Source organism: Acanthopagrus latus, chromosome 23 (assembly GCF_904848185.1).
Source record: "Acanthopagrus latus isolate v.2019 chromosome 23, fAcaLat1.1, whole genome shotgun sequence".
NCBI classification, from domain to species: Eukaryota; Metazoa; Chordata; class Actinopteri; order Spariformes; family Sparidae; genus Acanthopagrus; species Acanthopagrus latus.
Genome location: NC_051061.1, coordinates 15,771,441 through 15,793,456, shown reverse-complemented (window position 1 = coordinate 15,793,456; position 22,016 = coordinate 15,771,441). Strand labels below are relative to the sequence as shown.

At 42.9% G+C, this 22,016-nt stretch overlaps 3 protein-coding genes and 3 non-coding genes across 8 annotated transcripts in view; 4 read left to right on the top strand and 2 right to left on the bottom strand.

Annotated features, from left to right (window-relative positions):
* The window catches only part of kcnh6a (potassium voltage-gated channel, subfamily H (eag-related), member 6a), a 28,102-nt gene extending 19,625 nt beyond the window's left edge, over window positions 1–8,477 (top strand). For all 3 annotated transcript variants that reach the window (XM_037088816.1, XM_037088818.1, XM_037088817.1), the window contains exons 8-16: window positions 757–1,174; window positions 1,793–1,992; window positions 3,056–3,308; window positions 3,667–3,860; window positions 4,026–4,125; window positions 4,214–4,492; window positions 4,603–4,786; window positions 5,388–5,595; window positions 5,740–8,477. In XM_037088816.1, the coding sequence (XP_036944711.1) occupies window positions 757–1,174; window positions 1,793–1,992; window positions 3,056–3,308; window positions 3,667–3,860; window positions 4,026–4,125; window positions 4,214–4,492; window positions 4,603–4,786; window positions 5,388–5,595; window positions 5,740–6,021 (2,118 nt within the window). In that variant the 3' untranslated portion in view covers window positions 6,022–8,477. The remainder of the gene's footprint in view (window positions 1–756; window positions 1,175–1,792; window positions 1,993–3,055; window positions 3,309–3,666; window positions 3,861–4,025; window positions 4,126–4,213; window positions 4,493–4,602; window positions 4,787–5,387; window positions 5,596–5,739) is intronic.
* trnac-gca lies at window positions 2,047–2,118 on the top strand. The gene has a single exon. It is a non-coding gene; the product is annotated as a tRNA-Cys (tRNA).
* Window positions 4,821–4,892, bottom strand: trnac-gca. Its single transcript has one exon. It is a non-coding gene; the product is annotated as a tRNA-Cys (tRNA).
* A 583-nt stretch (window positions 8,478–9,060) lies between the features above and the next one.
* Window positions 9,061–9,132, top strand: trnac-gca. Its single transcript has one exon. It is a non-coding gene; the product is annotated as a tRNA-Cys (tRNA).
* A 740-nt stretch (window positions 9,133–9,872) lies between these two features.
* Window positions 9,873–13,593, bottom strand: dcaf7 (ddb1 and cul4 associated factor 7). Its single transcript, XM_037088889.1, has 7 exons — window positions 13,188–13,593; window positions 12,711–12,869; window positions 12,302–12,413; window positions 12,096–12,214; window positions 11,795–12,004; window positions 11,459–11,576; window positions 9,873–11,129 (listed from the first exon to the last, which is right to left on the bottom strand). The coding sequence occupies exons 1-7, from the start codon at window positions 13,323–13,325 to the stop codon at window positions 10,957–10,959; spliced, it is 1,029 nt and encodes a 342-aa protein (XP_036944784.1). The 5' UTR covers window positions 13,326–13,593; the 3' UTR covers window positions 9,873–10,956.
* Window positions 13,594–14,812: 1,219 nt separating this feature from the next.
* On the top strand, window positions 14,813–21,005 carry ccdc47 (coiled-coil domain containing 47). Its single transcript, XM_037088888.1, has 13 exons — window positions 14,813–14,969; window positions 16,379–16,677; window positions 16,798–16,896; window positions 17,632–17,806; window positions 17,932–18,053; window positions 18,147–18,212; window positions 18,311–18,412; window positions 18,528–18,638; window positions 18,802–18,887; window positions 18,980–19,038; window positions 19,148–19,257; window positions 19,372–19,539; window positions 20,323–21,005. The coding sequence occupies exons 2-13, from the start codon at window positions 16,387–16,389 to the stop codon at window positions 20,401–20,403; spliced, it is 1,470 nt and encodes a 489-aa protein (XP_036944783.1). The 5' UTR covers window positions 14,813–14,969; window positions 16,379–16,386; the 3' UTR covers window positions 20,404–21,005.
* The last annotated feature ends 1,011 nt before the right edge of the window (window positions 21,006–22,016 follow it).

Genomic DNA, 22,016 nt, shown 5'->3' with positions numbered 1-22,016 from the left:
ATCGGTTGTGATGTTATTGCTTTGACCACAGAAGAGACAGACAGACAGACAGACAGACAGACAGACACATAAAAAGTACTTACTACACTAGAGTGGAGGAGGTTGATTGAAACTGGATTACAGAGATTTCCAGCTTAAAGTAACTGTAGGCCAGGGGCATAAAGTGAGGGGCAATGATCCCTTCTCTCACTTACTACCTCAAACTCCATCCTCATTTTGATCATAACATCACACCTGTAAGGTTTTATGATTGCATTTTGCACAGTTGCACAGTTATTGCCTTGACAAAATTGAAGCCAAAGACAGAGAGCCATATAAACACCTGCCAAAGTACTGCACATCGCCTCAGTGGTAGTTCCAGCGTGCCATGATCAAAACACTCTCTCGCATACACACAGACTCTCACAGTGAAAACGATAAAAATTGCTGGCTGTAGCGAGAAAACAAGGTCATGTAGTGACAGAACCATTGCTGATTTTGGATAAACAACTACTTTAAACACTTTTTAGCAATGTTCAGAGGTTTGAGGTGCAGTAAATCCTTTTGTTGCCTAAAAGTCTAGGATAGTTTACATTGGTCCAACTTTCAGATTTGAGTTGTTTGATTTGATCTTGGCTTTTATATTTTGCATGCCAGAAGATTTGATTTAATGTTTAACACACACAAAGTCTGTGTAAATCTTAGAAACAGACAACGTCACTAGTTTGAGCTTTTTTTACACTACATCGCTCACAATGTCTGTTCTCTCTCCACCAGCCTCAGACGACCACTCTGATTGGACTACTGAAAACAGCCAGGCTGCTGAGGTTGGTACGAGTGGCCAGAAAGTTGGACCGTTACTCAGAATATGGAGCTGCCGTCCTCTTCCTGCTCATGTGCACCTTCGCCCTCATCGCTCACTGGCTGGCCTGTATCTGGTACGCCATCGGCAACGTGGAGCGCACGGGCTCTGCTCGCATCGGAGGCATGAAGATCGGCTGGCTGGACAACCTGGCTGAGCAGATCGGTAAACAGTACAACGACAGTGACGAGGCCTCCGGCCCCTCCATCAAGGACAAGTACGTTACGGCCCTGTACTTCACCTTCAGCAGTCTGACCAGTGTGGGGTTTGGGAACGTCTCACCAAACACCAACCCAGAGAAGATCTTCTCCATCTGTGTCATGCTCATTGGCTGTGAGTAGAGCGAATAACATTCCTCCACTTTTAAAGCAGCTGTTGTTTGGTGTGAATATGTCCGCATGATCAAGAGAGAGACAGAATCAGTGTGATCAGCCACAAAGGTTTGAATCCTGATTGTGATGGGTTTTGACCTAAGGATGCACAAAATATTTAACTTGTTCTCAGGGTCACCCCTCTTATGGTAGGGTAACTCATTGCCAGTCATCATGATCACAGTTTAAATTCTACTGTAGTTGAATGTTTCTATCTCAAAATAGAACAATTTAATGTATGAAAAACTGTGTATTTCTCAAGGTGAGAAAGCTCAAGACTTCAAATCTGAAGGACAGTCTTTGTGTTTCTAATGACCAAAATATCTGCCTCAATTCCATCCCTCATACTAGTGTTTGTAAAATGAATCCATTTAAGAAACGTTATCCCAGCGTGTTGCCGAATGACTTTAATTGAAGATGAAACATCTTGATTTGATTGCTGAATTTCTTCTTGCTGCATGCTGTGATCACAGTGACTTGTCATTTCATGTTGTTGCCTCACTTACACCAGTAAATCAACTACTTTTTTTTCTTATCATATCCTGGACTGTGCCATGTTTCTGTCCTCTGTCCTGTGCAGCTCTGATGTACGCCAGTATCTTCGGTAACGTTTCGGCCATCATCCAGAGACTGTACTCAGGCACGGCCCGCTACCACACCCAGATGCTGCGGGTCAAAGAGTTCATCCGTTTTCATCAGATCCCAGGAGGCCTGCGACAGAGGCTGGAGGAGTACTTCCAACATGCCTGGTCCTACACCAATGGCATCGACATGAATGCTGTAAGTCATATAAAAGAAAAATAGTAATTAATTTCTTGAAGCATGTTTGTGAGAGGGGGTATAGCTCAGTGGCAGAGCATTTGACTGCAGATCAAGAGGTCCCCAGTCCAACTCTGGGTGCCCCCTGGAGTGCACCTTATCTACATACTCCAAAATCCCAACTCCTTTTCTGGCCACGCAGCCCGAAGAAATATGAAGAACTGCAAAGAGTGAATGTGTAATACTTACTTCTTCTCCTGCTGTCGGACTATATATGCATTTGTTGTTCTACCCTCAGAATATTTCACATCTTCTATTAAATAAAAATCGACTTCTTCTCACTGTTTCTCTTCCTGCAGCATTGCAGTACCTCTAATATTCTGTGTTTGACCTACATGGGTTGTTCTGTCCCGCTGCAACAACCTAGTTTTCCCACAGTGAACTTTTGTGTAACCTTGAGCTGAAATGAACAGAAACCCAGGTTTTCAATGTTGCACTGAAAGTACATTTTCTACCAGAATGAGAAATCTTTTTTCTTTTCATCTTTATCTTCAGATGAAATCTTTCCCCCTATACTTGAAACAGGTTTTGGGGATTCATACATGTAACTGTCTCACCCAAATAAATCGTTATTAGCCCGGGGGGGTTCAGCTCAGTGGTGGAGCACTTGACTGCAGATCAAGAGGTCCCCAATTTCACTCTGGGTGCCCCCTTCTCATGCAAACAAACTAAAGAGAATCTGCTGCGTTGGGAGGTTTCGTTTATAGTGATGTGCGTCATATCGCTGCTTCAGCTGTGGCTGCCAACGGCACCAGAGCACGATGAGAGAGAAACAGCATTAGCGGCTGCCAATTCAATGTGAGAGTAGATAATCACTTGCAGCTACTGTCCTTTGTGTCCCGCCTGAATCAATCTGATGCATTGCACTCCTTCCGCCACCCTAAAATGTATATTTATTCACCTTTAAGCCTCCTTTTGCATCTGTGTTTTGAGAAAGTATGGGGTTTAAAGATGCTCACAAATATGCACAAGAGTAGTTCAAAATAAAGCCTTCACTGTATTTATCTGATGCCCTCTGTTGCAGGTTTTAAAGGGTTTCCCTGAGTGTCTGCAGGCTGACATCTGCCTACATTTGAACCGCAGCTTGCTGCAGAACTGCAAAGCTTTTCGAGGTGCCAACAAAGGTTGCCTGCGAGCTCTCGCCATGCGATTCAAGACCACCCACGCTCCGCCGGGCGACACTCTGGTCCACAGTGGGGACATTCTCACCGCCGTCTACTTCATTTCCAGAGGCTCTATAGAGATCCTCAGGGACGATGTGGTGGTGGCCATACTAGGTGAGCCAAAGCGACAGTGAGAGCTGCTTACACTGTCCCTTTTGTTTGTTTGTTCTTCCACCGGACTCATCTCGTTCCCACAAAGCCACAGCCAAAACTCTCACTGCCCTTTGCACACACTTCTTTGTGTGTTGTGTTGCCAGAGGTGTTTTGGGCACGGCTCCACTCTCATTCCACTGTGGCATTGATCATCAATAGGGCCAGCAGTCTGATACAAGCTGCATAGGTCGTTTCTCTTTCAGCTGTGTTGTAGGAGAACAGTTTGTTCATCAAAATGTTGTCAGTAAACTATTCTCACTATAACTTGCGGTGGTTAGCTCACTTGGTACTGATTTATGCTTATCTCTGGTTTCTGTAGGAAAGAACGACATCTTCGGTGAACCCATCAGTCTGTACGGGCGGCCAGGTAAATCCAGCTCTGATGTCAGGGCTCTGACCTACTGCGACCTTCACAAGATCCTGAGAGATGATCTGCTGGAGGTGCTGGACATGTATCCCGACTTCGCAGACATGTTCTGGAATAACTTGGAAATCACCTTCAACCTGAGAGATGTGAGTGCCACCGGAGGGTGATGTTACACAGATAAACACCATCTAAGTAGTGATCACACACAGAAATTAGAAAACGATACAAGACAATCTTAAAAAATATATATATATGTTATGCTCGAAGGATGTGTTGTGTATTTCTGAATCACTGAAGCTGATATGTATCAGGCAGATAGAATAAACCAGACAACCCCAGGCAGGGACTCTGAATGTGGCTACCGGCGGACAAGGCATCGGAGAAGCTCCCTACGTCGTCGAAACCGACCAGGTGAGTGGCGGTTCAAGGTTTTAAACATTTAATTATGTTTTCGTTCAGCTTAATCTCATCTCATCCTAATATTGTCTTGTCTGTACAGACGGCATGGACCGCGAAGACTCCTACCCCGACCAGCCCTGTCCGATGGCAAACCACCACCGGGGCACGATGGCAGAATCCCACTGGGAGGACCTCTGCAGCAGTGGTAGTATCTGTTCGCAGTCTAGTGATGAGGAATTGAAGCCCATGGGACACAGCAAAGGAGAGCTGTACCCCCCGGGGGGCGACACAAGAGACTATCCCCCAACAGTGGTCAACCTCCTACCTCACAGCGGACCCTCAGCTGGGATGACGCCACCCGGAGGAACACCATACTCAGGTAAGTAGGAAGGATTTTTTTAAAATGGCGAGGATTATATTTTATATAGTACAGTGTCTATTACAGTTTGCATTCCAAATTAAAAGGAAAAATCCTCGTCTTCTCCACAGCAACAGCCCCTATCAGCATGTCAGGGCTGTATGGCTACTGGCCAGGCCGCAGAGCCAGCCAGTTCTCAGACAGCCAGCGACGAGGCTCGTCGGTCAGGGCCAGTTTCCACCCTCCGCCCTGTGCCGAGGATCGGCCCAGCGAGCTGGAATCCAGGCTGGAGCTGCTGCAGTCGCAGTTAAACCGGTAAGTAAAGCGAGAGCAAAATGTGATCAAAAGAAGGGGGCACCCGGATTTGAACCGGGGACCTCTTGATCTGCAGTCAAATGCTCTACCACTGAGCTATACCCCCTGATGAATGGGTGACTCCTAGGTGTTTGTCTTCTTTGTTGTCATTCACTGACTAATGTTTACTTTGGAGCTCTGCCCTCCTTTCCTGCTATGTTTGCATATCAGCTCCCAGCTGGTCGTGTGCATACAGGTGTTAACGTGTGTTACATATGTATGAGAGGCAAGAAGAAGAGAGATGACGAGAGACGAACAAAGATAGGAAAGGGTCAAAGGTCAGACTGAAAATTTAGGACAAATTCTACTATGAGGTGAACCATATGTGTGCCTCCTTTGCATTGGCCGTTTGCTTATGATTGCGTGTGACAGAGATCCTGTAGAGAGAGCAAGAGAGAAACCTAGTGGACACTTTTTGAAAAAGCAGATGAGAGACTCCATAAAAAAGATCATAGTGTTACATCCAGCATCAAAACAACATCAACAGGACTTGAAATTGTGTGTTCTTTCAGTCATGAAGCAACATTCCTGAAGTCATGTTATCTCTCTTTATGCTGCCAAGGCTGGAGACCCGTATGACCGCAGACATCAATGTGATCCTGCAGCTCCTGCAGAGGCAGATGGCCCCCGTGCCTCCAGCCTACAGTGCTGTGTCGCCCAGCCCTCACCCGCCTCACCCCACCACCCTGTACAGCACAGGAGTACCCACAATTCACACGGTCCCTCCAATCCAGCCGGTCCAGATCGACAGCACCGCCTCACTCCTACAGGTGTTGTGTTCAGTCTACAGATTTATATATTACATCAGTTTTTAGACATTAATGGGACTAATTCCCGCAACGTTTGTCAATACTTAAATCGGCAAGAAGGTGAATAAGTGCATTTTCTTCTGTCTTTTGTCTTTGTCTTTTCAGAGTCCAGACTCTGACTTCCAGCACAAATCCAAGGACTCCCTGTCCAGCGGGATCCATCTCACTGTGGCCTCTGACGACACCATGTCCATGTCGCCGGATGCCGACCCACCATGTCTGCCCTCTGTGGACCTCACCCCTCCTCAAATGTCAGGGCCCCAAGAGCCTCCTGGACTGCGATGTGGCAGCCAGCGCTTCCCCTCCCTCCCCGAGCACCTGGAGACCTCCACAGAGATGCAGGAGATCCAGAGGCACGTTTCTGACCCTGTCCTGCCAGGCAGCTAGGACACCACCGCCAACACCACAACGCCAAAGCCTGGTTCTTTTTTTTTTTCGGACGGGACAGCCATACGTTCCCCACTCTGCTACTTTCTTTTACCTCCCTTAAAACCTCGCCCGTCCTGTTCAGATGCTGCTGTAGAACGTGGGATGCGTTGCCTTCCACGTCACTGAGGGTGCAGAGTGCCTCCTGGTTCGCACATACAAGACTCTGCAGCGCCCCCACAGGCTGCCGTGCTCCTCCGTCCCCTCGCGCCCAAGGTCCTGTGCAATGAAGAGATTACTCCTGCCCAGCAGCGTGGGACAGCTGTGAAATATGAGCTGCCAGTAAGCAAACAAACATATGCGTGGATCTGAAATTACACAAACTACACCCCAGACTGAGGTTCCCTTGAAGAGAGGTGAAATGTCAAGGACCACTGAAATGTTTCACATTTATCTGCATTTACTTTGTATAAGAATTGCACATTTAGACGTGAGCTGTAGAGATATATAATAATTTACTTGGAACTGAATTTATTTTCTTAATGTTAAGATGTGTTTCCACCACAGGATCTTTGGAGGAGCTCAGTGCTTTTCCACCGCAGAGTCCAGGGTCTAAATTAAGTTCCCGGGACGTTCCCCTCCTCTCGTTTCTTAGTTTGCACACTCTCCTCTCCTCTCCTCTCCTCTCCTCTCCTCTCCTCTCCTCTCCTCTCCTCTCCTCTCCTCTCCTCTCCTCTCCTCATGTCTTCATCCCTCCAACATGAGATTCTAGCAGAGACAGCTGTGTCATCTGGTCTTTTTTGTTTGTTATAGCTTCTGCTGCTGTTTATTTCTGTCAGATGAGCATAACAGTGATCACGACAAGGTGTATATTTACTTTCAGTTCACAATATGGGACAATGTGACAATAATAGTGATATCAAGTTGAATTGTCATCAAGGAATACAGTTAGAAAAGCGCCCCTCAGGGGTCCACTACATGGACAGTAAAAGTTTGATCATCTTAAATGATATGCTGGAAAATGTCCTGCTCCCACAGCGGTTTGTTTTCCAGATGTGTGTCCTGCCTCCTTTTTGTAACAGGTGCTAAAAAAAAACTTCCCTAAAGGTTAAACCTGTGCATCCTCGCTCACAGCTCCCCATGTGAGCCTCCTCTCTCCTCCAGATGCATTTCAGGAATTGAGACATCATTCAATATGGCGTGCTGAGACTGATCTCCAGGTCACACCTGGGAATGAAAACAATGATAGAATAATTAGAAACTGTATTTACTTGGCACTTTTTATCAAAGTTACAAAGTGCTTTACACAGGATAAAGTAGACATGGCAGATAAGAGGAAGAAGAAGAATAAAATCACTGAAGGTTACAGAAGATGGAGCAGAGAAGAGATGAGGAGGCACACAGTAGAGAAATGAGAAGATTATATTAGAGTCTCAGCTGGAGGTGTTGTTCAGGAAGTTTGGGGGTGGGGCTAAAGGGAACTGAATGTTTCTGATTGGTCAAATACTTGCAGTAATTAATTTCTGCCCCTATTTTTGGAAATGTTGTTTTTCAGCATTGACTTACAGAAAAACGCATACAACAGGAGCACCTGCTACGAATTCATCACCCTTACTGTTAAAGGGTCCCATGCTAAAATGAAATATAATTCAGACGTGCTTTTTTCGTATGTAAGAGAACAAACCTGCCAAATCTTCGCAGGTCTTTAGACTGTGGTGGAAATGCAGACGACAACAACAAGTCGCAGGACCCTTTTAGTTCCTTAAAAAGTCGTTCCCGGGGACTGTATCGTCACAGTAAGGACGACACATCTACTAAATGTAATAAGTATGAGTGTTTTAAGTTAGAGACTCATTATTGTTGTTTTGGTGTTTGATGAAAAAAAATATCAAAATGCATACCATAGCTGGCACACTGTGAAGGATGGGGTTCAGGATCAGAGAGACACTCCTTGAAAGTGTAATTTTCATCTCATATTTCATGTTCTGACGTTTTGACATGAATCAGCAGTACTTACAAGCGTGTGGTTTGATCAGGAGAAGGTGTAAACAAAACAACAGATCAAGCAGAGTCTTCTTGTAAACATTCGAAGGTGGTGTTTCTCACAGGTTTGGCTTCCATCACGACGGCTTTGCTTGATCTCCCCTCTTCCTCTGTCTGTACACTTGCGCTAATGTGTTCATCTGCAAGTGCCGACAGAGGACGGACACTGAAACAGTTAAAGGGGAAAAAAATGCCAAAGGTTGTTTTACGCAGACTGATTGACAAGTGACGTGGATGGTAGCTGTCAATCACACGCAGATGCAGAGGCGTCGTCTCAAGGCATCCTCTGTTAAAGATGATTTCACAGTTCCAACCACAAGGTGAATGTAATGACTTTTTAAACATTTATAATTCTGTATAATGTTTCTTGAAGCACAAATTCCTGTTATTTATCTTTTTTTTTTTTTTTTTAGATTAAAGACACTGCAGAGTTACACTGGGAGTCCTGAATGTTTTTATTTTTTCATATGACTCAACAAAGCTCTTGGCACACTGGCTGCACCACCAAATGTCACACAGAGGGCAGAAGAAACAGTCAGCACAGTGTGACAGTAGTAGTCACTTAACTGACTGGTTTTCATGGATGGTTGCGTATTTTTAATGATGGGTATTCAGAGCTGAACCAGTGTAACATGTTAAGCAGCTCCACATGATGTACACAGGTCGGCGTGCCAAGAGACTTTTTCGCACCATAATATGCTACCTTATGCTTTAACTCTCAGAAACAGCCTGCTGACCAAGATCACCCTCGTATTATAGCACCACCACCTGGGGATGAAATGAAGGGGACAAACACAAATGCACATCTTGTCAAACCTGGGATATATAAAACAATAAATAACAATTGGTATGGCACTTAATCAAGCCGAATCCTATATCAAATCAAACATATTTAGTCTGCTAGATCCACACTTCTGTTCTACTCACTCAGATACCAGTAACTATAAATACAGTATGTTGAAGGTGAACACTGATCATAGAAATTCATGAAAATAGAGACATTTTATGCATCCAGCAAGGGGTATAGCTCAGTGGTAGAGCATTTGACTGCAGATCAAGAGGTCCCCAGTTCAACTCTGGGTGCCCCCTATAAAAAAAAAGTATAAATTATTTAACCAAAGATGCAGGAATATTGGAAATTCCTGTAATTCTGAGGATTTATGGAGAACGGCTACAAATAAATGCTAAAATAAAGACTACAGTAGATTAATAAATGCTCTTCAAAAAAGTTGGATTTCCACAGTACATAAGTAAAACATTTTACATTTTCATACAACTGTTTATTTAATTCTATACGCGTGTTAATGAGTTTGCAGGGGACCTTATGTGAGTCAGATATTGCCAAACTAGACAACACTACTTTGTAATGCCTTCCAATGGAGGATTTGCTGCAAGATGTTGCTCGAAAACTGTGACTTTCTTCAGTTTCATTTGCAGTGACTATAAATAAGCCTGTGCTACATAAAATATAAATGTCAAAAACTTTGTCTTCAGCTAGTTGAGCAGGCTTGTAGCTCCTGAGCATGAGTCAGCGCCACTCCAAGTGCAGAAATAATACGTGAAACAATTATTCCTTTTACCTATCCTGCCTGAGGTTTAGACAGCCGAGGTCATTAACATGCAAAACAAAAATTTAGAAATATAAAGTACTTGTGTCAAATTTAACTACCACCTATTATTTTTGTGTATTTAATTATTTGCGTTTTTATTTCTTTCTGTATTCATTCACACATGAATCTATTTACTGAGATTTAAATCATATTTTATGCTCGATATGGATCAGGATCATCTGTAATGTCAGGAGACAAAGCAAAACATAGACACGTCTGTTTCCTAGGACATAAAGGAATACAATTTATTAGAGCAAATTCAATAATAAACTTTATGAAAAAGCTACAACATGAACACTTGGCTTACCGACATCTGAAGTTGATATATTTATATGTATGTACACTTTGCCTTGTAATGGCATGCTACAAGGACATGACCCTTTAATTATTGAAAAACAACAGAAAGAGAGGCAGACACAGTCAGAAAGTTGTTTCACTCTCCTTCCATTTCACAACTCACTCTAACACAAAGAAAATGCAGCTTTCCAAGCACAATCTTCTACAAAGAAAGGAAGAAGAAGAGAATAAGTAGGAAGTTAAAAAGGTTGAACAACATTGCTCTGGTAGGTTTTTTTTTTTTTTTTTTTAAACGTGTCTCTGTACATGGCGTCCTCACGGCATCACCAGCCGACCTAAAACACACCATACTATGACCGACACCACTGCAGTGACAATATGAATCCCTCTCTGGTTATTTTACAATTTTTAAAAAAAAAAACGCAAGGGTCACATTTTGAGCCTCAATACTACGATCACCTGGAGAGAGGATACCTGGAAAAACACCCATTTGAAAAACTGAACTTCCTGGGTTGCAACAGATTGTATTGTACTGATCTCCGAGTCCACAACAAGGCTACGACACATTCCTACGCGCCAGAGGAGTCATCTTCAGCCACCTACAGTAGTTTGTATCAACCTTTACAAATCAAACAGATGAAACAAACAACATCACACGACACAGTGACTTCTGTTTGAAATCACACTGAGGAGTATAAAAATCAGATTTTCGTAGACAACCACTCAGAGTTCGAAGCTTCTTACAGCAGCTGTGCAGATGCTAAACACTACTTTGTGAGCAAAAATAAATAAAGAGCTTAAACATGTTTAATAGAAGAACGATGGATGGAGGAAAGACATGGGAGGAAATGTAAACCAGATTATTGTGGAGCAGGTGTGTGTTGCTCCAAACATGTTCAGAAAGTTCACTCGTGAGCTCATCCTTGTCTTGAAAGCCGTGGGCTGAGGACCAGAAAATTAAGTCTGAAACAAAGCTCCTTCTTTCTTCATCCAAGCGTCCGTGGCTTTAGACACGAAGGATCTCCAGGCAGTTGTTGTAGCAGATGGCGATCCAGTCCGGCTGCGTGGACGCCCACTGCACGTTGTTGATCTCCCCTTCAGCGGTGTAGGCCAAGATGGGATCCTCAATGGCCCGTGGCATCTGTTGAATGTCCCATATCAGAGCCTGGTGGTCATCCGCTGAGGAAAGAAGACATTTATAAGGGACGTGTCAGACTGACAGAGCAGGGCCTACAGATAAAGGAGGTTAAGGAGGAGATAAAGGATACTATTTTCTCTTAGAATATTCTTGTTACTGAAGAATACATTGGGATTATATAAACCGTTGTGTACTTTGAAAAAAGAAAAAAAAAAAGGCAATAAGGGGCGATAAGGATGGGGAACAATTTATTTTCTGTAACAAGGCTCCTGGCTGCCTCAAAATTCGGACTTGATTAGACAAATTTATTGTGACCTGCAGTAAGCCTGCAATACTGTTGTCACCCCACGATCAAAAAATGTGCCTTTACCTGCAGTACAGATATGACATGAGGAGTGAGGGGCCCAGGCGATTCCGTTGACGCAAGCACGATGGTTGTTCAGCCGAGCCACGGGAGTGCAAGGCACACGTACATCCAGGATGACCACCTATCCAAGAGAAATATTAATAATAGAGATGAACAGAGGTGAAACACGCCAAGAGGCACCTGTTGACAATCCAGCCATTTTCATTTGCATTTTATGTATAAAATATTTCTCAAAGTCCTTTAAGAATTCATGAATTTCAAGCCTCTTAACTTGCAGATTAAAACCGGTAGATGGAAACACAGCTACTGAGGGGCCGAAACAATTCACAGCAAACTGACCTCCATGCCGTCCATGGCCATCGTGGCCAGGTAGTTGGGGTCCTGCTTGTTCCAGCAGAGGCGGAGCAGCGGGTGGTGCTGGGGGTCTTCATAGATGATGGTGCTGTGCTCCAGGTGTCGGAGGTCAAACATGCGGACGGATCCATCTGCTCCCACAGAGGCAAACATATCTCTTCCACCTCCCGCGCGGCTGAATGCGATGTCATACACCTGTACAGACACACAAAGACATCGATCTCTATGTTCTTCTGGGCTGTATACACAATCACAGAGGGGTTCACTTTACAGTGCAGACACAGACCTCTTTGTCGTGAGCGATCAACTGGGTCTTCACATGTCCAGACACCAGGTTAACACGTCCTAACACCTGACCGGTCTCCAACCCCCAGATGGTGCAGGTGGTGTCAATGCTGGAAGTGCCTACAGACAGAACCCACGAGTTAGTCAAAGAGCGACAGAGTCCAACTTCTATCAGCCTTAGGATTTATCATGTAGCGTGTTTCTTACCAAGCAGATTGGGATCAACTTCATTCCAGTCAAAGGAGGTGAGGGGAGCACAGAAGTCTGAGTTCTTGTTGTTATTCAGCAAACATTCAAGGCGCGTTTCTGTGTCACTGACCTGCGGGATAAATGCAAAATAAGTTTGATAGTGAGGTGACTCAAGATTCACAGCTGTTAGCTGGTGAGGCAAGCAAACTGCACTGACAAACTCCAACTGCATTGTGTTTATACTACAGTTTAGTAGGATTGATAATGATGCTTTCTTCAGTCAGGGAACACTTAAGTTCAAAGGCATTGTTATTATCATCAAATCATACAGAAAGGCAAATCATACAATGTTTTATTCCATTTCTCAACACTCTCTGACTAATATAAATATGTCAGCTGATTCGTCCTGTCACGTGAACATCCTTACCCTCCAGATGCGCAGGTAGTCCCCGCTGGTGGCCAGCAGGTCGGGGTACACCCCCTTCGTGTCCGGGATCCACATGATCTTGGTGGTGGGGTAAGGGTGGTCAAATGTGTTCCTGCAGACAAACTCCGAGCTCTCCTCCTCCAGACCCACCAGCTGGACCTGAACAGGAGCAGAAACATTACCTGTCTTTACAAGACGAGCCAAAACACTGTTTCACTGTTACAGGGCAGCGAGGGTCAGAAATAGCATTTAACTATATACGGTGTTACTAGGGGACACTACTATTTATAGACAGTTTGACTGAGTATTCCCCTAGAAACGGTTGCTGCTTTGTCTTACAGGGGAATAAAAACAAAACAAACGCTGAGAGCGTGTGTCTTGATGCTGCGCACGGTAACTAGCATTAGCACTAGCTCGCTAACGTTACCGTCTTTAGCAGTGCGTTAGCTGACCAATGGCCATTTCAACACTACGCACCTTGTTGTTGTATTCCTCCACGAAGCTCCCGAGAGCCAGCCGAAAGCGTTTGTCTGGACGGACGCTCCAGTTCATCGCGTACACCGTCCATGGCGCCTCGTATTTGTAGATTTCTTTTCTTTTGCCGTGAAGCGACATCCTCCCGAACTGCAGCTGTTGTCTGAGCAGCTAACACGCTAGCGTTAGCTAACTACGAAATAAGTAGTCCTGCCAGCAAAGTACTACAAGCTACCCGTCGCGCAAGAGCAAGTATCCGCAGATGTGGCGAAAACAACCATTTAACTGAACAAATGTTGCTTGAGAGCAAGATTTCTCACCACTTCACTTAACAAAGAGTAGCATTGCTCGCTACGACCTGAAAACTATCAAGCCAGCGTAATACCGACGATTTCCTGTTGGTGTTTTCAAAGTAAAAGCATTACTTGCATTGATCTAATTTTAGAAGCTAATTTATATCAGATGGTATGGTCTTATTGAACGTACATTCTTTAGATACTCAAACTGATTACTCGATAGAAATAACTAACTAAATTTGGAGAGCTATTCTCCGTGATTTTCTACTAAATCTCATCCTGTTTGTGATTTTTTTTTCTCCTACTTTCACATCTTTTACTGCTTTTATGCAGTGAATATACTCCGAAAGTCTGACAGACATATTCGAGATTGTGGTTAACAAAATCGTACGTTCTATCATTACATTGTGTTTAGTTCTTGCTTTTGTGGTTTGTTGTGATTAAGTCATTAAAAGTAAAACCAACTCAGACAATGCAATTGTAGTTTCAACATGAATACAGTGACGATACACCTCACACGGCCAAGAGGCGGCCATAACATGTCTCTGCCAACTGCCTTTAAATGTTTTAATCAGAGCTGTCTTTGTAGGTGGGGTAAATTAATGCATAATCACGCACAACTAGTTAAGCTAGCCTGAGTTTTATTTTTGAATGTTTATACCGGAAGTATAACTATCTTATCATGTCTGACTTGACGAATTAGCTGTAGTTTCCCACTGTGGCCACGAGGGGGCAGCGATACTGTTTGTACATACAATCGTTAAAGGAAGAATTATTTTTTTACTATCTGTTATTTCAACTTAAAGGTTAGTTTCTACACGAGTGATTCTTTTCTGTCATCACGATGCAGTAATAGGCACAAAATGACGCTCATGAAGGCTGTTGATGTTAACTTGCCTCAACAATAGGTTAACGTTACAATATATCAAATAACAAACTGAAAACATTAACGACATTCAAAGTTTTTACTTAGATGTTCAACCAATATAGGCCACAAACCCATTTAACCAATAAAACGTAAGCAATATAATAATATGATAATATTCTAATATTCTATTCTATTTATTGTCACTTTTTTCACATATTTTAGCTTCCTTTTTTATTCCTTCATTTTCCCATTCCACTACATTTTGCATAGAGTATGCTTTCTACTCTACGTTTACAAGTATTTGATAAAATTACTCAGTTACTTCTGGCATGGGCAATCGGCGGATCGCGTTACCAGAGTACTACGAACGTCAAGGCAGACATTACGTTACAAATCGCAAAGACTTCCGGTGACAACATTCAAAACAAAAGCCCTCAAACACACGCGAGATGACGGTGACTTGACTAAGGGAGGCCGATACATCCTGCCGTTATGCTTTTGCTTTGAAAGGCCGCTCTTGTGTCGTGTACTTTTCTGTTCTAGGCGTAACACTTCAACAAGGACAGTTCAGGCTACTTCAGCTCAACCAGCGTGTCGTTTATTGTCACAGTAATTCTCCCGGTAAGTTTTTATGATCTTTATTCAGTCGGTTTGTTTAATTAAGACACACTTTCTGAGTTGTATTTCCCTTCAGAAGCGTAGCTTTCCCCTCAGGATCAGCCGGGTGCCATGCTAGTTAGCCACCTTTAGCATGCTAATGCCAGATTTGCTAACTGCTATAATGATAAAGTGAGTGAGTGTTGGGGGGGATGGGTCTGGGACGGTGATATGATAACAGCCTGTGGTTTAATCCCGCATTTTGCATCAGGTGAACGCACAGGGTTAGTTTGAGTTACTGAAACGGAGAAACGTCACACACAGCCTGTTATTTCAGCCTGTTAGCAGGCGTGCCTCACAGGTTGACTAAAGTTGGTGGTGCTAGCCACAGCTTTCTGGTAGGTTAGGTTATTCTCCGGGTTCAGCCACATATGGCTCGGTAAGTTTGACTGAGCCCGAGCCCTTAGATTGGCTTACTTGATCCCACACTGTATGATTCAATCCTGATTATACCGTAGTTTTAGCCATTTCGCACTGCTAGCCCTGGAAATGAGCTAATTTAGCAGCGTAGTCAAAGACATAAAACAGCGTTTCCCAATGCTGTCACACCAGAAGTCCTCTTTCCTCATTAGTCATTGTTTTCTAGTTAGTCTCGCTCCTTGGGGATTTATTTCACTATGAGATTGGTCACGTGAATACCCACTGTGTGTGTGTGTGTGTGTGTGTGTGTGTGTGTGTGTGTGTGTGTGAGAGCGAGGCTTGGTTACTACAATGTTGATCAGTTGAACGTGGGATCTGTCACAGTTTCCTTTTATAGCCCCAACCGTCAAACACCTCAGTGTGGACTCACATGTTAAACATTGACGCTGTCGAGGTTGAAGTAATAAACTGCTTGAAGTCATTAGTTGCTATAGGTTGACACTATCATTGCCCATCATGGACTTGGTCAATTCAATTCTTCCAAGTCATGTTACATTAAGGTGAACTCTTTAAAAACAGCTAATAAATGGCAGACCTGTGCTTGCAAGTTGCACCATGTCATACTGAACTGATTTAACTTCTTGTTTTTGGACTGGTGTGTAAGATTTTTCCTTCCTGTTTAGTACTTCTATAGGCCCGTCAATCCTCTTTAAGTTACATTTACATTTAATGCATTTAGCAGATACTTTTGTCCAAAGTGACTTACAGTAATTCATACATACATTCAGACACTGATGCCAGGGGCTGACCACCACATCAAGAGCAGTTTGGGGTTTGGTATCTTGTCCAAGGACACTTCAACATGCAGAGCTAGGGAATCAAACCAGCGAACCTTCTGATTACAAGACGCTGACTCTACCTCTGAGCCGCAACCTCCCATACCACCCTTATTCACATGTGTTCCTGTTTGTTGCATCAACACTCCTTCACTCCGCCTCTCCACCTCGCTGCAGGTCCCACCATGCGAAGTGCGCGTTTCCTCCTGATACCTGTACTGCTGCTCTTCCTGGCCTTTCCTGTTGCCAGGGGACGCTACAATGACGATTTTGATGATGGCGAAGACCTCGCAGACTTTGACGACAATGACTTTGCTGAGTTTGAGGACATGAATGACGATCAAGCAGCCGAGGCAGAAACTGCCCCTCCGCCTCGTGCCTCACAGTCCTCGCAGCCTGAAGAGGATGAAGATGAAGATGAAGCCACTGTGGAGCTGGAGGACGGCCAGGATGGTTTTGAGGACTCAGAGACACAGGTACGCTGCCTTGTATTACTGCGTACAGCTTTGAGTTTCCAAAATAAATCATTTGATTGCCCTTTCTTTTTATTTACACAGAATGTTGAAATAAGCAAATTCAACTTTGTGTTTCTCTAGGATCAAGACATCTACAAATATGACCAGGAGGAATTTGAGGGGATGGGGGACATGGAAAAGCCTGGCCACTCCATGAAGGACCCCCTCATAATCCACACAGTAAGCCGGCTTATTGCTGAAATCTTCTCTCATACTGTCCTCTGCTGATTGTGATCTGCCTTGGGTCTCATACTGCTCACAGATTCTTCTACCGCAGAAGTACATTTTCCTGTAAATGCGTTTAAGTTTGGGCCACTTTGCACAAAACCGGTTCATTAATGTTGTCCGTGTTGTCATTGTCATGAAAATGCAATTTCACAGCTGTTGGGAGGCCAATGCAAAGAAAAGTTAGAGCAGTAGAAATGCAGATTGCACCATTGTTTTGTAGCTGCAGTTTGATTTAGTTAGTTAACTGAGATACAGGTTGTTTACATAAACCGATTTCATGCATTGTATTGTTACTGATTAGAAGTAGATCAGTTTAATTGGCTGGCTGATATGTCTGCCGATGTCCACCAGTAGCATATATTGGTATCAGTCTATATGTTGACCGGCTGGCAACAAAAAGTTGCGGTACAGAAATGTCAGTCTAGGTTTGAGTTAATTTATAAATGGAGTTATAGTCAATAATTGTCAAGTAGAGTGCTCTGACAGTTGGATTTTTTACTTCAACATGTCCCAATCAGTATTATTTCTGGTCATGATTTATTGAAAGACATATGAGGAATCTGTTTGTTATTGGCCAGTATTTCATTATCTTATTTTAACCTCCCAAATATCAATATTGTTAATGGTCTAATAAATCCAGTACTGGTTGAGCTATAATACTGATGATTGCTTGCTGCATCTCTGCAGGTCCCTGCACATCTGCAGAACAGCTGGGAGAGTTACTACATGGAGATCCTGATGGTGACCGGCCTCTTGGCCTACATCATGAACTACATCATCGGCAAGAACAAGAACAGTCGGCTGGCTCAGGCCTGGTTCAGCTCACATAGAGAACTTCTAGAGAGCAACTTTGCACTAGTGGGTGAGTGCTTCAGATGTTTCCGGTATTCAACAGCACTGTTTTTCAATAAAAAAATACAACATGTGCTTGGTGACACTCATCATGAAGCAGATCTTGTGTTAATTGTCAACGATTTGTATTTATAGGTGATGATGGAACAAGTAAAGAAGCAGTGAGCACTGGCAAGCTGAATCAGGAAAATGAACACATCTACAACCTGTGGTGCTCCGGACGTGTGTGCTGTGAAGGGATGCTGATTCAGCTCAAGGTTTGGGCAACTTGTTGTTTGTGTGGTGTTGTGTTTTACACTGTATTGTGTTTAATAAACCCTTAATGTAATGCTCCGTGTGGTCTGTTCCAGTTTCTGAAGAGGCAGGACCTGCTTAACGTTCTGGCCAGGATGATGAGGCCTGCCTGCGATCAAGTGGTGCGTATCAGTCAAATAGCAATGAGCCTGTCAAGTGGAAGACAAAACACAGATATTTCAGTCACAATCATTGTCTTACCAACATTGTCTTTTTGTAGCAAATCAAAGTGACTCTTAATGAAGAGGACATGGACACTTTTGTGTTTGCTATTGGCACCAAGAAAGCGATGGCCAGGCTTCAGAAGGAGATGCAGGACTTGGTAAATATCAATTATGCAGTAATTTGTAGTCCTTGTTATTGCCCTTAGAGTGTTACCCACAGACATATTTCTCTTTCTACTAACTACTTCTTTTAAAAAATCTTTTTTTCCATAGAGTGAGTTCTGTGGTGACAAGCCTAAGTCTGGGGCCAAGTACGGGCTCCCAGACTCCCTGGCTATTCTAAGTGAAATGGGCGAGGTCACAGATGGAGTGATGGACAACAAGGTATCTATCATCATCATTATCTCATACAGTGTCACTGTTTTAATAAAAGGCACCACAGAGTCTCAGAATACCAAAACAGGGTTTTTTTTATTTGGCAGACAGCATCTCCCTCTCTTTAAATACAGTACTCTCATGTGTCTGCATCTATTTTTGGGATTTTTAGATGGCGCATTATGTCACCAACCATGCTGACAAGATTGAGTCCATCCATTTCTCGGACCAATTTTCTGGTCCAAAAGTTATGCAAGAGTGAGTTTTATATTTAATCTTTTTAATCCCTCACATGTGAGTTATAAATGTGGTACTAAAAGCTCTTGTGCTTTTTTGTTTTCTTTTTATAGGGAGGGTCAGCCTTTAAAGCTGCCTGAGACCAAGAAGACGCTGCTGTTTACATTTAATGGTGAAAAGCCTGTCTTTACTACAATTGGAACAAATCCTAAACCCTGAATTTTATTTCACTAATTTGTTAAAATTTTGACTGTTTGTTTTGTGTGTGTTTGTGCATGTAGTGCCTGGCATGGGCAACACCTCTCCCAAAGACATGGACTCTCTCCTCCCTCTCATGAACATGGTGATCTACAGCATCGATAAAGTCAAGAAACTCCGTCTCAACAGAGAGGTGAAGGGAATTCTCTGGTGTCACATCCAAATGATCACTCACTCACCATTTTGGTCTTTGAAGTGAGAGCTTAAAGTGCAGCCATGAGTCCATTTTCTCCTCACTGTATATTAGGGCAAACAGAAAGCTGACAGAAACCGTGCCCGTGTGGAGGAGAACTTCCTCAAGCAGACTCACGCTCAGCGTCAGGAGGCAGCCCAGACGCGCCGCGAGGAGAAGAAGAGAGCCGAGAAGGAGAGGATCATGAATGAGGAAGACCCTGAGAGACAACGTCGCCTGGAGGTCTGAAATCTGAAGTTCCTCCCACAAAGCCCACTAAACGATATTTAAATGGAATAGTTTAGAAAATCTGCTCATTCGCTTTTAACCGAGTCATTAGAGAGGATTTATAACTCCAGAGCTGCAGAAATGAATCAATTAGTTGCTGCTATTCAATTTCATTACTTCTCCATGACAGTAAACTGAATATCTATGGGTTGTGGACGAAACAAAACATTGGAGGACGACATCTTTGGCATTGGGAAACACTGACAGACATTTTTCAGCATTTTCTAGACCAAGCAACCAAGTGTTTAAGTGAGAAAGTAATTAACATATTATTCATCAATGAAAATAATCGTTAGTTGCAACCCCATGTAACACAGACCTCAGGGCAAAAAGGTAGCAAAAATCATCTTAGAGCCTAATGACTAGAAAAACAGCTCGACTGGCTCCGTACAAAAGCAACAATAACTACTTGCAGGCATCTCTAAATTTAAATGAACATGTTATGACCTGTTTGTTTGAATAATGTTCATAGAGACTAAAGCATAAAAACGGCATCACGTTTATAGATATTTATGTGCCAAACATTTCCCAGGAAATTACAGCTCCCAGCTGGTGTCTTTTTAACTGAGCTTGGGACATGAGTCCTATAAATCTTCTCTAACTCTCAGGTAGCTCACTGGCATTTCTTCCATTATACTGATCTATTCTTTCAACAGAAAAGCTCACAAGTAAAAATGGAGTGCTCATATTCCCTGTTTAATGTGTATATCTATTTTATTTAATTTTTTTTTTTTTCAGGAAGCTGCCCAGCGACGTGAGCAGAAGAAGATTGAGAAGAAGCAGATGAAGATGAAGCAGATCAAAGTGAAAGCCATGTGAATGACCATCCACAGGGATCCTGATACAAGCACACAGGAAAGCAGTGCTCAGCTCAGACAGTTCACTCCAGCTTCTCCCACCACAGTCCGCTGCTCTGGCTCACAGTCGCTCCAGCTCTAAACAGAAGTCCTGTGCCTCCGGGTGTGTCAAGCTTAGCTGTCTCTGTCACCACCTGCTCCATTTGGCGTGGCTAAACCTTGATGACTGAGAGTGAACTGTCCGTGCCAAGTGAGAGGGACTTTTTCACCATCAAATCCGTCACCACAAATAGCGCAAGGATGTTTTTGTTTCTTTCTCTGTCAAACTATCTTTACAAAATGATCAAAGCTCTGTTTGAAATCTGTGCAGCTCAGTGAGCTTCTTCTTTTTTTTTGGTTAAACTTCATCTGCTGGGAAGGAATACACTATCTGGTGGTATTGAGCCACATTTTTAAATGAATGAAATCATTGCTGCGGTTTCATTGCAAATGTTTTCACATTAATATAATATGATCAAGGAAATTTTTAATTTATATCTGCTATGAAATTGATTTCTTGCAGGCTGTTTCTAATGAATATCTGAGCAAACATAATAAAATGCACTGGAGTCTGTTGGAAAACTGTTTCAGTTGTTTTGTTTTAATAATAAATCTCAAGTAAGTGGTTTTAACAAAGCAGTTGGTGGTGACCAATGATAAAAGCACCATAGTTGTGTATGACAAACCCTGATTCATAGACCTCTTGGTAGAGTCAGCTAAAAGAGTGGGGGTCTGTAACAGGGACCAGAATGGGTGATGCCTAACGCTAAATTTAACTTTTAGGTAGCGTCAGCATTCCCTGAGCTAGATTTGGTTACATCAGTGTGGTTGACGAGCTAAAATTGATGCAATGACTGTATCTAAATGTAAGTATGGATATACCTAGAGTATCTCTTGGGTCTCTTGACTTCTTTTGTCCACAGAATCTGAAAATGTAATGCAATCATGTAATATAAATATGGTGACAGCTTCTCAACAATAATGCAGGTATACTAAGTGAGATAATGTTTAAATTCCTCAGAACAATAACATCCTAACCTTTGTAGAATGGAGGCACAATGTTGCAGATGACTCACTTTGATGTACTTCCATAAAGCAGACATAGTTTGACAATTATGTGACTGGATTTGTCTTTATACTGTATGCTTAACTTATTGCATAATCTTACCAACGTTATCCATATCAGCTGTATGTACATTATTCAGTTTCCCTATGGGGTTCATTCTGGTTGTTTTTTTTAAGTAAATAATATAACCAGGCCAAAGAGGAAAAATTGTGAGTCTCTTTAACCCATTAGTCAATTTAAAGGGAAAATCCAGTTTTTACCAGTGATAGTTTAGATTGTGACATTTTTCATTATTTTCTGAAAGGTCCATTCTGTACCACTCAAATGTGCATATTTAAGCACAAAAGGAAATGAATCTGTCCAGCACTACATCCTCACTCTTTATTAATTAATGGTGCACAGTGTAGGCCATTTGACTGATGGCAAACATTGTAACACTGCCTCTAGAGATGTTTAAGAGACATATGAAGAGGAGGAATGAAGGGACATTCACTCAATTATTGAACTTGAGCTCAGTTTTGAGGATTAAC

Coding starts and splice junctions, on each gene's coding strand:
- dcaf7 (XM_037088889.1), bottom strand. CDS start 13,325: ATGTCGCTTCACGGCAAAAGAAAAGAAATCTACAAATACGAGGCGCCA. Junction 12,414..12,710: donor ACTACCTGCGCATCTGGAGG/GTAAGGATGTTC, acceptor TTTATCCCGCAG/GTCAGTGACACAGAAACGCG. Junction 12,005..12,095: donor TGATCGCTCACGACAAAGAG/GTCTGTGTCTGC, acceptor GTGTCTGTACAG/GTGTATGACATCGCATTCAG.
- ccdc47 (XM_037088888.1), top strand. CDS start 16,387: ATGCGAAGTGCGCGTTTCCTCCTGATACCTGTACTGCTGCTCTTCCTG. Junction 16,678..16,797: donor TTGAGGACTCAGAGACACAG/GTACGCTGCCTT, acceptor GTGTTTCTCTAG/GATCAAGACATCTACAAATA. Junction 19,540..20,322: donor AGAGACAACGTCGCCTGGAG/GTCTGAAATCTG, acceptor TTTTTTTTTCAG/GAAGCTGCCCAGCGACGTGA.